Consider the following 18152-nt stretch of genomic DNA (forward strand, 5'->3'; position numbering starts at 1 on the left):
ACCACTAAAAAGATGTAACTTATCTTTTAATTAGATAACATTTTTTTTTAAATAACCAACCATAGTTGTCACTCTTCCCTGCCATCTCTTTTCACATGTAAATTTAATCTCATGGCCACACTATTAAATTTACTTTCTAAAAACTCCTATTTTATTTGTTTTTAGTCCTCAAAATAGGTTGAGATCCAACGTTGCACAATCATAAAAATATAAAAGTTTCTTGTTTTTATCCGAAATTATATTTATATAAGAATATTCCAGAAAAGCAAAACCAACCAGTCATATTTTTTTCCAATATTTATTTTTATCAAAATATAGTGAGACTTCAAAATAAAATATGCATCATTAATTAATTTATTATTTTCACAAGTACGATGAATAATGCATATTTAGGACGTAGCATTTAAGAATGACAGCGCTAAAAATCATTGAAACGACCACAAGTTAAGCCAACGGGAATCTTGTCTCCGACATTTACAATGTTTAGTCTATATTCGAATTGGGTCAAATAAACACAAAAACTATTAATATATTTATTTTTAACATATTTATGTTAGGTTTGATGTCAATTGCTAGTTTGCTACAACTCAAGTTTAGTTTTGGGGTGTAAACAAGTTGAGACGTTTGCGAGCTACTCAAGTTCATCTTGTAAAAAGCTTGAATCAAGCCGATCAAGCTTAAACGAACTCAAACCTAAAATTAATCTTGTTTAATAAACAAGCCGAGTCCTAGTTTCACTTATCAAGCTCGAGCTAGCTCATGAGGCTAAACTAGTTTATTATATATATATACACACACACACACATAGTTAACTATTATATATTAAAATTATGACAATAATATAAATTATGTTGTATATAATTAAAAATACATAAAATAAATATAAATATATGTTAATTAAATATTAAATGAGTCGAGCTCGAGCTTGAAAAATTACTCACGAGTCAAGCTCAAGCTTAGAACTAGAGCTTGAAAAGCGTCGAGCTCGAGCTCAGGCTCGGGCTCTTGATATGTAAGTTAATCAAGCCTAATCGAGTTCAAGCTCGGCTCGTCACACCTCTACTCAAGTTGAATAAGAAGACAGTGTAAAGAGTGTGTATTCACTGTCTAAAAATAAAAATAAAAATAAAAATAAAAAGGTATTGTGTATGCTATCTCCGTCAACTTGGTAGTCTGTGTGGCGAGCTAGGAATGATAAATCTTTCAGAAATAAAATAAATGAAAATAGAAAGGTACAAGCTACAGTAACTGAAGTTAAAAAAGACAGCTAATATAAAGTGGAATATTATCTTTCTTTAAGAGGGTTGTGTTAACAAAACATCAATAATTGTTTTCAAGAAATAAAATAAATCATTGATCAATAATGCAAGTCCTTATTTAACGTTATCTTGTATAATTTAAATTTTATTTTAATTAATAATGTAAGTAGGGTACCACAAAAGCATTTACACTTTTAAACTTATTTGTTTTTCTTTGCAATAAAATATGAGAAATTAAAAAAAAATTAATCATACTTAAGATAAACATCAATAGGAATTAGAAAAATAAACATAAATAAATATAAGTGTGAAGTAGCGGTCGCTTGATACTTTGATATCATCTCGTTAAAGTTATAACTTGATTTGAGCAAATACAATCTCAAGTTGAGCTCGGATCTAAACTGGAGCTCATTTAATAACATAAACTTCATAGTTTAAACTTGATTAGGCTTACGAAGCTAAACAAACATAGAGTATAAGTTGAAGATTTTTAAATTCGTGTAGTTTTTAAAAACTCGTTATTTTTATAAAAATTTATAGTTATGTATGGAATACTATTTTACTTTTTAAATTTGATATGATTAATGGAAGTATGGGACACAATTTTATCTTTTAATCTAAAGTTGGGCTAAAATCCAAGAAAGAACATACTTTTATTCAATTTTGTTTGATAGGTTTATGGTTTCTAAAATTGGAAGCAACCTATATTTTAATTGCTGATAATTTAGTATAAATAACTTTGGAGACATTATGGAATGAAATAATTTTTTTTTATTAGAAGCATAAAGTGGTGAGCTCCTACATGGTGAGTGTCACTATGGCATTTTCTCCCATTTATCCCACTAAACTTGGTTTTCATTCATCAACCATAACTTTTGTATTCAGAATTTCTTGATTATATTTTAAAATTATTAATTAATATAATTTATAACTTAAAAAAACGTGAAAAAAAAATCATTTATGTATATATTTATATCCCTATGATTAATTAAGATGATATTTACACCCTTATTCATGTGATATTATGAAAATTTTATATAATATACGAATGTTTCTTTTTAAAAATATAAAAAATATATGTAAAAATAAAGTAGACACGTGAAAATAAAGTAGATTTTTAGTTATTTGTTGTGATAAATTAAACATGATAAATAATTAAAGGTATTTCATATATGCAATGGTATAATTGTTGGGTTCATAGGTTTTTTGTTTAGGCCTGGTTTATTAGTTGAAGTAAAGAGAGGATACATGTGCGGGCAACCTAATTTAGATTTCTTGTTTTATAAGTTACAAACCCTAGTTGTTTATATATGATTTTTCCTGCTTGTAATCGTTTGTCACTCAAAAAAAATAAAATAAAATAATAATAATAATAAACGTTTGTTACTCGTGGATCTAGATCAATTTAGACATTACCACGTTAAATACTCGTGTTCATATATTGCTTGCGTGTGTGTTCGGTTTCATGTGTGGCAAATAGTCATTTTTATATATTTGAAGATTATAACTTTTAGGAAAAACCTAAATGGAATGGCTGAAAAAAGCAAGAAATATTGATGAACAATCAAATGTGGAACTACTACTAGTAGTTGATATCAATGCTTTGATTTAGTATTTTTATTTAAATTCCATGACTGTGACTTCTGTATTTTATTTTCATTAAGTCATTTGGAAGTTGTTTCTTAGTTTTTGTTCTTTTTTAACTTTTATTATAAAAAAATAAATTTATATAATTCTTAAGTTGTCAAAATCGAGTTATTAATGGGTGGTGGTTGTACGTATTTTAACTCTTTTCTTTTTTTTTAATTATTTTTTATACGTTTTTTAGTTTGATAGAAGTAAATATAGCAATTCTGATTAAAAAGTTTAGATATAGTACTTTAGTATGTAAGTATTTTTATTAAACTTTAAACCTAGATGCATTCTTTTTATAACTACTAACAGCAAAATGATAATAAATTATTAGTTCATAAAATTATAGTTCTGACTTCTGAGACCCAACACCCTTAAGCGCTTAAAACGCGTTATGATTGGAAATGTATCCATCTCTTTATAAAGAACGTTTTGTTCCGCTCCCCAACTGATAGGATGTTACAAAATGGCTTTCCCTCAAAGTCTTTTATTTAAAAAGTTACCTTGGTTTTGTTTTTTTTAAATTAAGAACTGTAAGTGAAAGTCAATTTTCATAAAAGATTCACTCCATAATGTAGCAAAAGATACAAAAAAATTGTAATTTAGTCTAAATATGTGTGTGTAATATTTTTGTGGTTTTCTTTATAGTAATTCACACGATCAGACGACTATCCAGTCATATTTTTTTTCTAGTCTAACGATTTTCTTGATTGTATAATTAGTATAAAGAAATTCACGAGATTAATATTTCTTTTGTATATTCGTATGCTATCGTCCATATCAAACAAGTTTTACCTAAGCATTACACGAAAGCTTATTATTTATTATTAAAAACATCACGAAATATCACTACTATAACAAAAAGTCAAAAACAATATTTATTATGCTGATTTTCTCATCATTTAAAGATATTCACAAGAGCCGATAGCTTTTCAACATAGTGGCATCAAGTGTTTATCCTATTAAATTAGATTATGTATAGTGGATGGAGTCCATATGGAGACGTTTTGTGTCATGTGACGTCACGTCACCATATGAATGTTTTACAACAAAATGATACGGTGGATGGAGCATTTTCAATAATCACCTTATTATTATTATTATTAAAATAAAACAACTAAATCCAACCCACTTATCATTGAACAGCTTCTTCTGCTCACCCGACGCTGTGGGAGACGCTCTCACCCCATTTCCACCCAAGGCGTTTGGAGAGGCGGTGTTCCCTGTGCTTTATGGGCATTTTGGGTGCATATGACGCCCAATACACATGGTCTCAGTGCCGTAAAAAAAGTACTTTTGAGAGTACTTTCCCATCAAAAGTAATAATGCATGGATCTATTTGGTAAAAAAGCAGACCAATCAAAAATGTTGAAACAAACACTGAAACAAAAAGAAAGGACCAACAGGAGACAAGAGTGTCACCTTGTCTTTTAATATTATTCAATTCCATTCCCACTATTATTATTATTATTATTATTATTATTAGAGTAAATTGCGGTTTTCGTCCCTATGGTTTATCCAATCTGTCGTTTTAGTCCAATAATTTCAAATTTGTGATTTTTGTCCCCGTGGTTTCATTTTACTTGCAAATAAACCAGAATTTATTAGCCCCGTTAAGTCTGGTTGTTGAACCAATCAACGTGCCCTTCACGTGAGGGACACTGTTGTCCCCTTTCCTCCCAAATTAGGACTGGGTTTATTTGGGGAAAAAGAACAAAACTGCATGCTGATGGGGTTAACGACCAGACTTAACGAGATTAGTAAATTCGGGTTTAATTGCAAGTGAAATGAAATCATAAGGACGAAAATCACAAATTTGAAACTATTGGACTAAAATCATAGATTTGAACAAACTAAAGGGACGAAAACCGCAGTTCACTCTTATTATTATTATTATTATTATTATTCATATATATATATATACACATAAGCTCATACACACCATAGTTTCATTTTATGGTTTCATTTCTTCTTCTTATTCAACTGAATTCCAGTCTCAAACCACCATAACATGAAGAGAGACAGATGTTATCTAGACATTAGCATAGGCGGCGAATTAGAAGGCCGAATCGTTGTCGAATTATTCACCGAAATTGTCCCGAAAACCGCAGAAAATTTCCTGGCACTTTGCACTGGGGAGAAAGGTATCAGCCCCATCACTGGTGTTCCACTTCACTACAAGGTCAAAATATTTAATTCAATACTGGGATGAGCATTTTTTACTAAGTACTGGTACGGTACCTAACACAATCTGTACCGGTACTAGATACTAGATTTTCATGTTTTTGGTACCGGTGCCTTTCAGTTTTGAAAATTTTCATGTTTTTGGTACCGGTACCATTCACTTTCGGTATTTTAATGGTACTGACCGAACACAATCGATATTAGTACTTGATTTTCATGTTTTTAGTACAATACCTAACACAATCTGTACCGGTGCCAGAAATTAGATCTTCATGTTTTTGGTTCCGGTACCTTTCAGTTTTGAAAATTTATGGTATTTTAATGGTACTGATATCGAGCCGAACACAATCGGCACTGGTGCTTGTTTTTCATGTTTTCGGTATCGGTACCATTTACTTTTGGTATTTTTAATGGTACTACCGAAAACAACTTAAACCAGTACTAGATTTTCATGTTTTTAGTATCGGTACTATTCAGTTTCGATATGTTTTTGTATTTTTAATGGTACTGATATCGAACACCACACAATTGGTACCGGTTGTGTACTCGCTTTTCATGTTTTCGGTATTGGCACCATTTAGTTTCGATTTTTTTCAGTACTTTTAATGGTATCGGCATTCGATTTTCATGTTTTCGGTACTGGTACAGTTTGGTTTTGAAATTTTTTGGTATTTTCAGTGATACCGATACCGAACCGGTACTTGATTTTCATGTTTTCGGTATCGGTACCATTCAGCTTTGATATTTTTTGGTAATTTTCATAGTACCGATACTGAACCGGTACTCGATTTTCATGTTTTCAGTATCGGTACCATTCAGTTTCGAAATTTTCAGTATTATGTAATGGCACCGATACCGATTAGTAGGGGTGGCAATCTTGACCCGTACCGGTACTAGATTTTTTTATGTTTTGGTATCGGTGCCATTCAGTTTTGAAGAAATATTTTGGTATTTTCTGTAACCGTACTTTTCAGTACGGTACCAGTCTCATCCCGAGTTCAGTACACAACATTTTTAGTTTCATTTTTAATTTATTTAATGAGTTATTCAAAATCCAAATCAATGTTTTCAGGGTGTTAAATTCCACAAGTTGATCAAAAGCTCCAAGATAGAAGGAGGAGACATAACCGCGGGTGACGGTACAGGCGGAGAGTCAATCTACGGGCCAACATTCGACGATGAGAATTTCGAGTTAAAACATGAAAAGCGATCGAGCATGAAAAGCGATCCGAACCCCGAATTTGGATGGGAAGTATGTTGTGTTTGGGAAAGTTGTTAAGGGAATGGGGACCGTTAAGGCGATCGAGCATGTTGCGACTGATGACGATGATCGGCCCGTTGTTGATGTTGTTGTTGAGAAGTGTGGCGAGATTAAAGACGGGGTTGGGAATTTTTTTAAAGATGGTGACGAGTATCCTGACTGGCCCGCTGATGTGGATAGCGGGCCGAGTCAGGTCTCGTGGTGGTTTGAGGCTGTGGATTCGATTCGGGCTTGTGGGAATGAAGCCTTTAAGGTGATTGATTAGTTATGTGATTAATGATGATGTTGTTTTAGTTTAAGTTAAGGGTGTCAATCATGCCAGGTTGGTGGGTAGACGTGCTGCAGGTTGACCGTTGACGGGTTGAAATGTGCAACCCGCAGACGCATAAATTGGGGTTGACCTAACATGACCATGAATAACCCATTTATCGATGATAATAATAATAATAATAATAATAAATAAAAATAAAAGATTTTGTCAAAAAACAAAATGGTCATAATTTGGATTCGATAGAGCAAATGAGTAAGCGGAACAAACAAAAATATAATTACAAAGTGGTTTTTATGCACGTGAACCCGAACCAAACATGTGTTTAATATGGGCCGTGTTAGTAACCCTAGACATTTTTTTTTCGTGTTGGGTTCAGATCGTGTTAACTATTACCAACTGTGGTTTAAATTCTTATTTTTTGAAGTTTTAAGTGCAGAAGCAAGATTACAAAATGGCTCTTAGAAAGTATAAGAAAGCTGTGAGGTATTTGGATGTCTGCTGGGACAAACAAGGAATTGATGAAGGTTGATTAAAATTTATTCACCTTATTAATATTTATTTGTTTTTCTTTACAAGAGAAAAATTATCACATATTCATACCTTACTGCAATATTTTCATAACCGGATCAGACAGCAAACCGGACATACGGTAAAAAAATGACAGGTAGGGCTGGAAAAAGGTTTTTTTAAAATATTTTTTTCATAGTAAACCGGTTCAACTGGTCTGATTTTCCGGTCGGACCGGTTGAACAGGTTCGAACCGGCCGGTTCTCTGGGAGCTGAGCGAATTACACAGAACCAGACCGGACAGTGGACAGAATCCTGGTCCGCTCCAGTTTCAACAACATTGCCTTAGTGTAGAGGTGTAGAAAACCGGTTCTGGATTAGATAAAAAAAGGTCTAATCATCTGGTTCTAGTTCCTAACTGGTTTTCAAGCGTAAAAGGATAGGTTCAGTTCCAAACATGTTCTGGTCTTTGACCGGCTAATTTTTACCGATTTTAATTGGGGGTTCCTAACCCGGTTTCAACCCTGCGTTTTAGGTTGAAACCGGTTATGGTTCTTGTCACACTGGTTCCTTAATGATTATGTTTCTAGGTAACATATACACATACTTTACCCACTTTTAACTCTTTTTTTTATAGAGATTTTTGTGGGGTATCTAATTATCTACTTTTCACATACTTATTTGCAACACAATTCCTATTTTCTTTAAAAGTGGATCCAAGTTTGTATATTCTAATGTATTTTTTTAGACGAATTGGATTTTAATAACCTAGATTTAAATATTTAATGTAGTTGGCCGATAATAATTTTAACTTAAAAAATAGTTGTCACCGGCCTCAACTTTCACACAATTTGTTTTCAATGGACCTTTGTTAAAAAAAAACCGAACGACGTTAAGTTTTTTTCCAAATTTCAAATTAATGTTTTAGGATTTTCGATCGGAATGAGGATACGAATCGATTGATGTAAAACTTACCTTGAAACGATGCTCCAAACAGCTTGATTTTTTTAATTAAAAGTTTACACACCGGAATTGAAGCATCCTTTAGTCGTTTGGACCACCATTTTGAGGTAAGTTTTACATCAATCGACCCGTATCCTCATTCCTAACGAAAACCCTAACATCAATTTGAAATTTGGAAAGAACTTAACATTGTTAAGTTTTTTTTAACATGGGTTCAATTAAAACAAGCAGTGTGAAAGTTGAGACCAGTAACAACTATTTTCTAAGTTGGAATTATTAAAATCCAATTTACCATTTTTTTATGATACACGAGAATAAAGTAGATACGTGAAATTATTCATGTATCTCATAGTTATAGATGTACAACTTGGTTTTACACGTCATTTGAAAAATGCCCAGTTTTTAAGTCTCGATTTTACGATACCTTTTAGGTAGGGATAACAAAAGAACCCAAAAGAATAAAGTATAAATGATTTTTTAGGCGAAGTTTAAGATCAGGATGAGGTAATCTAATCCGAATCACAATAGATAACTAAGTTCTTTAACCATATGAGATTATAAACATTCGAGACGGATAACAAGTCTTCTGCAAGATTGGGACATGCGACGTATTATAGTCGATACCCGCATGTTTACCAAAATATATTAATTAATACACATCACTGTAAATAATAAATGACAATAAATAGTACGTTGTGATCGTTAGAAACTTGAAATTATTAAAATTATAAAACTGTAATTGAGTATTTAATATCTCAAGTCGTCGTCTCGATAATAATTTGCAGAAGGAACTATTTCTGTGGGGCGAAAGAAGGCGCAGATATTCACAAACAGTGCTGTAAGTCTCCAACTCTAATCAATCACATAACCAAGATTCAAAACAAAACTTGGAACACATTTCATTCTCATCAGGCTTGTAAACTGAAACTCGGGGATGCAAACGGAGCGTTAACCGACATCGAATTCGCAATGCGTGACAGTGAAAACAACGCCAAGGCCTGGTTCCGCCAAGGTCAGGTCGGTAACTAGATCAAAAACAGTTAATTAAATTACTTGTGTTTCATATCATTATAAATTATAAAATCCGTTAATCGCATCATGCAGGCGCATATGGCACTGAATGAGGTAGATAAGGCAATACAAAGTTTCAAGAAAGCTAAAGAGCTGGAGCCAAATGACGGTTAGACCCTCGCGTTCCAAAACTTCATATATAATAAATAATATATCTAATAGAGTAAACTGCGGTTTTCGTCCCTGTGGTTTCATTTCACTAAACCCGACCCCACTAGCCCCATTAAGTCTGGTTGTTAAACCCATCAGCGTGCCCCTCACGTGAGGGGCAGTTTCGTCCTTTTTCTCCCCAAATAAACCCCAACCCTAATTCGTAAGCCCCCTTACGTGAGGGGCTGAGGTGTATTCAGAAACAAAAAAGGACAAAATTGCCCCTCACGTGAGAGGCACGAACGATCGGACTTAACGGGGTTAGTGGGGTCGGGTTTAATTGCAAGTGAAATGAAACCACAGGGACGAAAATAGTATATTTGAAACTATTGGACTAAAACCGCAGATTTGGATAAACCATTGGGACGAAACCCGATTTCACTCTATATAATATAATCTTAAAAATAATATAATAAACTTTTAGTGTTTTAAGAGAGTGAAATGATATTTTGGCATTAGTCGATATAAGGTTGACTAAATTTCAAAGTTCAAAACCGATTATTGACTAAATCATATATGTTGCAGCTGGAATAAGAAGGGAGCTAAACGCAGCACAAGAGATAGTATGTTCTCGATGCTGCGTTTATTTAATAGTTTACATATTGTTGGTTCTAACGGTTACCTAAAATAATTAAATAAACATACAACGCCTGCAGGTTGCAAATAGACTGAAGAAAGAGAAAGCAGCGTAAGCCAAGTATTTTTCGTCAAAATAAGGTTTGTACTTTCGACACCATTGAAAAGATGTTTATAAACCTCATCAACTCAACACAAGAATCACATATATCACATCAAAGTTTTAAACGAAAACAATATTATCTTTTTTCAGGTGATGAAATATGATCGAGTGGCGCACCTAAGAGTTGTAGTTTTCAAGCCCCAAGTCTCGAAGAGCAGCAACGGCTGCATCTCTACAACTTTTGTGACTTTCCTTAGCGTTCCTTATTATCTTCTCAATACCATTACTCAATAAAACCGGCCTGTGCACCAAAAAAAAAAAAAAAAATTCTTACAAAATAATTTTAAAAAATTGAAATCAATATAATTTGCGGCAAAGAATAAGAATCAACCTGTTTTCTGGATTTCTGGCAACAAGGTTACGGATCATAAGGCAAGCATTTTTCTGCAGTTGATACGAGTTAGGAAACCTTTGCATTGACTGGATAGCAAGGTCTCCTGCTCCTGCTTCCATTGCCAAAGATGCGGTTGCGGGTGATCGCAGGCACAAGGTGCATATTATGGTCATCACCTGGATTTGCGACATGTGTACTTCATCTTAAGTTGTAATAAAGATGCTAGAGAAATTCCAAATTAATGTGAAACTATATTTTGATATATGTTATATAAGTTTTACCTCTTGGAGGACGGAAGAATCATCTGCAAGTCTGCTAGAAAGTGTGATGAGTCGATTTAACCCTCCTTTTTCAACTATGGCGCTCTTGTTGAAGTCGCTTCCTGCCAACTAATTACGTACTACGTTTATGACTTTATTCATGGGGGGCATTATTGTCATTTCATAGCAATAGATGTGGCAATAATATATACAGAGGCCACCTAGCATTCAACTTTTCTGATCAAGGCTACCAAATATTTATATGGTTTTCGTTTTTACCAGTTCAGGCTAAAACATGTAGGATGATGAAAACGGCCTTAAAATCTTTGAAAACACAAACTACCTTTAAATAAAATTTAGGGCAATTTCATCTGATATGTTTCAAGCTTGATTTTATATAAAAGAAACCAGATACATACTTGGATGGTCTATATAGTAGTTTCAATATGCAGGTGGCCTTAACGGAAAAAAAAAGTTGAATACTTGGTGATCAGTGGCGTACAATAATATGTTGACTTTTTAGTAGTTGCCACCTCCAGATGTCTCAAAAGCTAAAGTTGACTTATATGTATGTGTAAAAAATACTATCTCAAGAACATAAGATGACATGAACGCTCCTAAATCTACATATACATTTTTGACAATCCATCTAAAGTTGACTTTTTAGTAGTTTCCACCTCCAGACGTGTCAAAAGCATTGAAGTTAGAATCATTTTTGTCATGTTAAACGAGACCGGATTGATATTTCAGTGGCCTTAGTGTAATCCTTTAATACAAGGGTGTTCCATGAATACTTAATGTATAAAACATTATTTTGTCTATATTATGATAACAAATGAATATTATAAGTTTCGTTAGGTAATATGTTAAAAAGGAGCTTGTAATTTGTACACTTGAGATAACCAAATATATATATTATATAAGGTGAGACTTTAAGATATTTTGAGTTTAGACAAACCTTTGATAATAAAGAGCAACAAGCTTTAGCCACAATTTTATTCCCTTGAACACCAGATTCATCAATACAATTGAGCAATGAATCTATACCACCTTTCTCGGCAACCGATCTGCATATTTCATCCTAAAACCAGAAACAACAAAAAAATATGAACACATGATAATAGTGGTTTTAATTATAACTTCTTCAAACCTGTTAAGCTTCTTCTTTTTCACATGTGCATAATTTTAATCAGTTAAAATGATGTTGGATAAACTGTAAACTGGTTTTTATTTTGCACATAACTTGAGGTTGGTTTGCTAAAATTTGGAAAACCGTAAGCTACTTGCTATTTTGTAAATGCATCAACATAAATTTAACTAGCATTTGGGAAGAGAAAAAAATAGCACTCACATTCACTGCAACGGCTTTTAGTGCAATAGTTGCTGATACAAGACCCGGTGAGTTAATTCCATCATTCAATGACTCGACAAGAGCTTCAGCAATTCCAACTTTGGCAAATTGTCGAGCATACCCATAAACCTAAAAATACAAACATAAAGAATCTGTTTTAAAAACACACAAATTATAGGATAAACTCCAAAATATTGAACCTTAGGTTAACTTACTTGTGAAGCCACTACACGGTTATCATCAGCAGCCAAAAGCACTCTAATAGCATCGTATAAACTAGGAATGCATACTTTGTTATGTTTCTTCATAATTGTAACCATTAATTCATCTATGTGTAATTCCACAAAAGATTCCTTAATAACCTCATTACCAGTTGAAGCAGCAGCAACAACAGAAAAACCACTGTTCAAGATATTCACATTTTCGGTTTCTTTGGTTAGAATCTCCATCAACATTTTTGGTCCTCCACTTTGCCTAAATGCTTCAGTGCTTTGAAGATCTGCATGAAACAGAAACAAACTTTACACGTTTTCCTCATTTTAGCAGCACGTGCTAAACTAAATGCAAAATAGAAACTACTTAAGATTTATTACCGATTTTAGCTACCTACCAACCTCATTTTAACTAATCTACTTACTTAATATACTTATTATGTTCATGGTTTTAAAAAAGGTTCAAGGCGCGCGCCTCGAGGCAGTTCGGAGGAAAAACGTGTATGAGGCGCTGCCTCTGCACCTTATTTGACACGCACGCCTCGTTTATGTGAGGCGGACGCCTCACCATCGAGGCGGTACGGAGGACCGAGGCGCATGCCTGTTTATAAACTGTTTTGTTGCTGTTTGCCTGTTTATAACTGTTTTTGTTGCTGTTTATAATTGTCTTTTTGTTGCTGTTTTACCTGTTTATAATTTTTTGTTGCTGTTTATAAGCTTAATTTGCTATATTTTTATGCTTGTTTTTGTTTAGCTGTTTCAGTTTGCTGTATGATCGGTTTTCAGTTTTCAGTTTCAGTTTGATCAGTTTCCTGTTTGCTGTTTGCCACTTTATTGTTGCTGTTTTAGTTTTTGAATGCTTGTCGTTTCAATTAGTTTAATGTTTACTGTTGAATGTTTGCTATTTCAATTAGTTTTTAGGGGATGTCTAGTAAAAATGCAAGGAAAGATCCAGCTTGGAAGGATGGGGTAGAACATCAAGTACTTTGATTACAAACTTTGTGTGTTTTTATATGTGTTTGATGTATTAGACTTTGTGTTTGGTTTTATGACTATTGAATCTATGAACTTTTTCAGTTTTTGTAATATATATAATTTTTATATTTATTTTTCTAATTCCGCCTCGGTCTTACGCCTCGTTTCACCTCGAGGCTTACGCCTCGTGAGGCGAAGGGAAAACGCCTCGAGGCTCGTTTCCGTATTTTTAAACCTTGATTATATTATATTTAAAAGTGATTATTAGATCATATCAAAAGACAAAAGACGTATACAAATATACTACAATACTAAAAAAGAAATAAGTTTTTAAATTGCCACATCAACAATTTTTGAAAACTAGGCAAAAAATGGCATGCTATATTGCTATCTGTTTAATAGGTTATTCATTGCTACAACAGGTAATAATATGTAATTTGGTTCCTAAAATTGGTAACATAGGATCTATTACGATCGAGATAAGATGTAAATTCCATTTCACACGATTTGCCCTATTAATGTATAAGCTGGATAGCATTGCCAAAACCTTCAAGTCTTCAAGACTTCAACATTGCAAATTGTGATCTATTCATAATTCAGTTTAAAGATCACAACATATTAAGGTTGTAAACTTAAATCTTAGGGTTCAAACAAGCCGGGCCGCTTGTGGGTTACTCAAGATCGAATCAATAAAAAGCTCGAAACATGCCGAGCAAACGGCCTCAAATAAAGCTTGTGTACTTCTCAAGCCCGAGCTTGAGCCTTGTATGAGAAGATCGTTTAGGCTCGTCGAGCCTTAACAAGCCTTATTTACTTTAATGTTTTAACTCTTGAATTTCCAAGTATTCATTTCACACTACACAGCTGAGCTCGAGCCAAGCTTACGCTCATTAAGGTTTTCCTCAAAATATATATAGTTTTAATTAAAAATGTATATAAACTAATTAGTAATTAATAAATACTAAGCCAGGCGAGCTCGAGCTTATTCAAAAATTGACTTATGAGCCGAGCTCAAGATCTTGTAAGTCAAAACTAGACGATCTCGAGCCTAGTCAAGCTCGGACTAGGCTTGACTCGTTCAAGCTTTAGAAAAAGAGCTCGAAAGTCGAAATAAGCCGACCTCGAACTAGGCTCGACTGGTTTGCACCCCTAAGAAGTACATGACTAATGACCTTCTACTTATTCACAACTTAAGCATTCTATTCTACTCTATTCTATGCTCAGTCAGTCAGGATATACACACATAGCCCCCGATAGGAATGATCTAACACGAAACAAAAATATCTCCAGTTATTGATGAGTCGTGTTCGAGCTTTAGAAAAAGAACTCAAAAGTCGAAACAAGCCGACCTCGGGCTAGGCTCGTCTTGTTTGCACCCCTAAGAACTACATGACTAATGACCTTCTACTTATTCCAACTTAAGCATTCTATTATATTCTATTCTATGCTCAGTCAGTCAGGCAGGATATACACACATAGCCCGATATGAATGATCTAACACGAAACAAAAATATCTCCGGTTATTGTTGAGCCTCAGCCGAGTTCGATCTTTATAAAAAGAGCTCGAAACAAGCCGACCTCGAGCTCTTGTAAGTCAAAACGAGACACCTTCTACTTATCCACAATTTTTAAGCATTCAATTCTATGCTCAGTCAGTCACAGCTACCAGAGGATATACAATAAGCTAATACAATTATCATCAAGTAAACATATAAATTCAATTAGCTTTTAACCAATCATACCATGAAGAAACAAAGCCAACACATCGAAAGCCGATACGACTACCGAATCACATCCACTAACCCTCAGACTAGGCTCGACTGGTTTGCACCCCTAAGAACAACATCACTAATGACCTTCTACTTATTCACAACTTAAGCAATCTATTCTATTCTGTTCTATTCTATGCTCAGTCAGTCACAGTTGCCAGAGGATATAGTTATACAATTAATTAGCTAATAATTTCACAATTATCAAGTAAAGATACAGATTTAAGCTTTTAACCAATTTAAGCATTCCATTCTATTCTATTCTATTCTATTCTCAGGCAGTCACAATTGCCAGAGGATATAGTTATACAACTAATTAGCTAATAATTTCACAATTATCAAGTAAACATATAGATTTAACTATTTAAGCTTTTAACCAATCTTATCATACCATGAAGAAACGAAGCCAACGCATCGACAACCGATACGAGCACCAAATCACATCCACTACACATCCGAGCTCGAGCTCGAGCTAAGCTAACACTAATTAAGGTTTTTCTCAAAATATATAGATAACTAAAAATGTGTATAAATTAATTAACAATTAATAAACCAGACAGCTCGAGCTTAATCAAAAAATGACTCACAAGCGGTTTGGACGGCCCTACCTCAGACTAGGTTTGCTCCCCTAAGAACTACATGACTAATGACCTTCTTCTACTTATTCACAATTTAAGCATTCTATTCTTTGCTCAGTCACAGTTGCTAGAGGATATACAATTATCAAGTAAACATATAGATTTAAGCTTTTAAGTTTTAACCAATCATATCATACCATGAAGAAACAAAGCCGACGCACCAAAAGCCTAGTTGGGCTCGGACTAGGCTTGACTCGTTTGTACCCCTAAGAACTGCATGGATAATGACCTTCTACTTATACACATTCTATTCTATACTCAGTCAGTCAGGATATACACACACAGCCCAATATGAATGATCTAACACGAAAAAAAAATATCTCTAGTTATTGTTGAGCCTGAGCCGAGTTCGAGCTTTAGAAAAAGAGCTCGAAACAAGCCGACCTCGAGCTCTCGTAAGTCAAAACAAGATACCTTCTACTTATCCACAATTTAAGCATTCTATTCTATTCTATTCTATTCTATTCTATTCTCAGTCAGTCACAGTTGCCAGAGGATATAGCTATACAATTATCAAGTAAACATATAGACTTAACTATTTAACCTTTTAACCAAACATATCATATAATCATACCATGAATCAACAAAGCCAATGCATCGAAAGCCGATATGATCACCGAACCACATCCACTACCCCTAAACTTCGCACAAACACCACACATCAACTCCACACCTCCATTCCTCGAACCAACCGCACAGTTTCCAGAACCTTCTCGTAACAGCTCAATCAACCGCTCAAACGCCTCATTATCGGTCCAATCGGACACCTGTTTGATTCGATTTAACGCCTGGATGACCGGATTGGATTCGCCGGGGAGTGTATCGGTTATAATGCCGGAGAGATCGACGTTTTGAAGAGTTAGGGTTTCGATTGCGTCCGCTAGGGCTTCGGATGGTTCCATACCGAGATCGGTTATGTTTTCGGTTACTAAGTCGTTGAAGGCTTGTTGAGAGATTGAACGGACGGTGGAAGCCATGGTGGTTGGTGGTGGTGGTGGTGGTGGTGGTGGAGTGGAGTGGAGTATGTGACAGTGTTATAAATAACATAAGAATTTTGGGATAGTCGGGTAATTAATCGGTTAATGGTTAAATCCAGTCAAAATCGTGATTAATCAGACTTGGTGAGTATCGGCAGTTTCTGACGAAATTCTGGCCGAATTCAGCGGTTTCTGACAAGATTACGGCAAATTTTCAGCCTTTTGGGCTAGTTGGGCAATTAATGGGTCAGTGGTCAGATCCGGCTAAAATTGCGACTAATCGGGCTTAGTTGGCGTTTTCTGACGAGGTTCTGGCCAAAATCGGTAGTTTCTGATGAGGTTCAGCGGTTTCCGACGAGATTCCAACAAATTTTTGGGCAAAACGTATATGTGTATATATAAAAACTGGAAATTACATATAAAAATGTGTGTATGTATATATAAAACTAAAAATTATACGTTAAAGTCTGATTCGATTAATCCTGATTAAGTCCCCACCTCACTGATTAATTTTGGGCTAGTCGGCTAATTAATCGGTCAATGGTAAAATACGGCCAATACCGCGATAATCGGACTTAGTCGGCGTTTTCTGACGAGCTTCCGACCAAAATCGGCAGTTTCAACGAGATTCTGGTAAATTTCCGGCCAAAATTTATATGTGTTACATATAAAAACTGAAAACAACATATAAAAATGTATTTGTGAGTGTGTGTATATATATATATATATAACTGAATATAACAAACCATAATAAAAAATAAAATAATCAAAGAAAGAAATGAAGAAATGAGAAAGAAAAATAAATAAATAAAAGGAAGAATGGAAGATATAAAGGGGAATTCCATCCCACATTGGTGGAGGAAAGAAAATGGAAGGCTTCCACCATGGTATAAATAGGATTTCTAACCCTTGTCCCACATTGCTATATTACAAAACTTGTAAGCTCTTTATAAGGAAGAGAGTTCACATGATAATATTCTTATGTGCCAAATCACGCCCAGTAGTTCTAGCGGAGGGTGCGAAGCACTCGACGCGCACGGGCTCGAGCGAAGTGCGATGGGAGTAATGTGGCGCTTTGATGACGCACACTCGCATCGCCGCGAAGCTTCTTCGCGATACGCAAAGTTGTGACGTAAAAGTTACGCAGCATTAACACGTTACCTGACACGTGTCGAGCCGTGGCATAGCTAGGGCTGACTCGACAACCCTACTGCAACTTCGCGATACGCAAAGATTCCTTCGCAATACGCGAGGATGCTCAATTTCAAGTATAAATAGGGCAGAAATCTGGGCTTCACAACTCGTTCAAAAATTTCATATTTTCTCTCTTCTTAAAACTTGTATTATACCCGAGTAATTGTAACGGTACCTTTCTAATCGAAAGAAACTTATATCACGAATCCAAAAGCTCTACCTTAACAAGGTATGACATTGTGTCATCATGTAAAGTTTCATGTCTCGTGATTATCGTTATAATTATGGGTTTATACTAATATAGATATACTACATTGTGCTTAATCTAGGTGCTTAACATCAAAAGGCTTGTTAAATATAAACTTGCAAGGTGAGACATTCGAGTTTTTGCACAACTCACATTTG

General features: G+C 34.5%; 1 protein-coding gene and 1 pseudogene across 2 annotated transcripts; one reads left to right on the plus strand and one right to left on the minus strand.

The window, feature by feature from the left end:
- Positions 1-4833: 4833 nt before the first annotated feature.
- On the plus strand, positions 4834-10016 carry LOC143597115 (peptidyl-prolyl cis-trans isomerase CYP40-like; annotated as a pseudogene). The gene is made up of 8 exons (XR_013146837.1): positions 4834-5073; positions 6148-6589; positions 7044-7131; positions 8863-8915; positions 8990-9094; positions 9182-9257; positions 9824-9861; positions 9955-10016. The product of XR_013146837.1 is annotated as a peptidyl-prolyl cis-trans isomerase CYP40-like (transcript).
- Positions 10017-10081: 65 nt separating this feature from the next.
- LOC143597110 (uncharacterized) lies at positions 10082-16553 on the minus strand. Its single transcript, XM_077075702.1, has 8 exons — positions 16219-16553; positions 14912-14973; positions 12198-12481; positions 11983-12111; positions 11590-11712; positions 10653-10760; positions 10369-10547; positions 10082-10278 (listed from the first exon to the last, which is right to left on the minus strand). Exons 1-8 carry the CDS (start codon positions 16551-16553, stop codon positions 10155-10157), a joined length of 1344 nt encoding a protein of 447 aa, XP_076931817.1. The 3' UTR covers positions 10082-10154.
- Between the last annotated feature and the right edge of the window lie 1599 nt (positions 16554-18152).

The sequence above is a fragment of the Bidens hawaiensis genome, unplaced genomic scaffold (genome assembly GCF_021521415.1).
Source record: "Bidens hawaiensis isolate Kalapana, Puna unplaced genomic scaffold, B.hawaiensis_p1.1 tig00047582_1, whole genome shotgun sequence".
In the NCBI taxonomy this organism is placed as follows: domain Eukaryota; kingdom Viridiplantae; phylum Streptophyta; class Magnoliopsida; order Asterales; family Asteraceae; genus Bidens; species Bidens hawaiensis.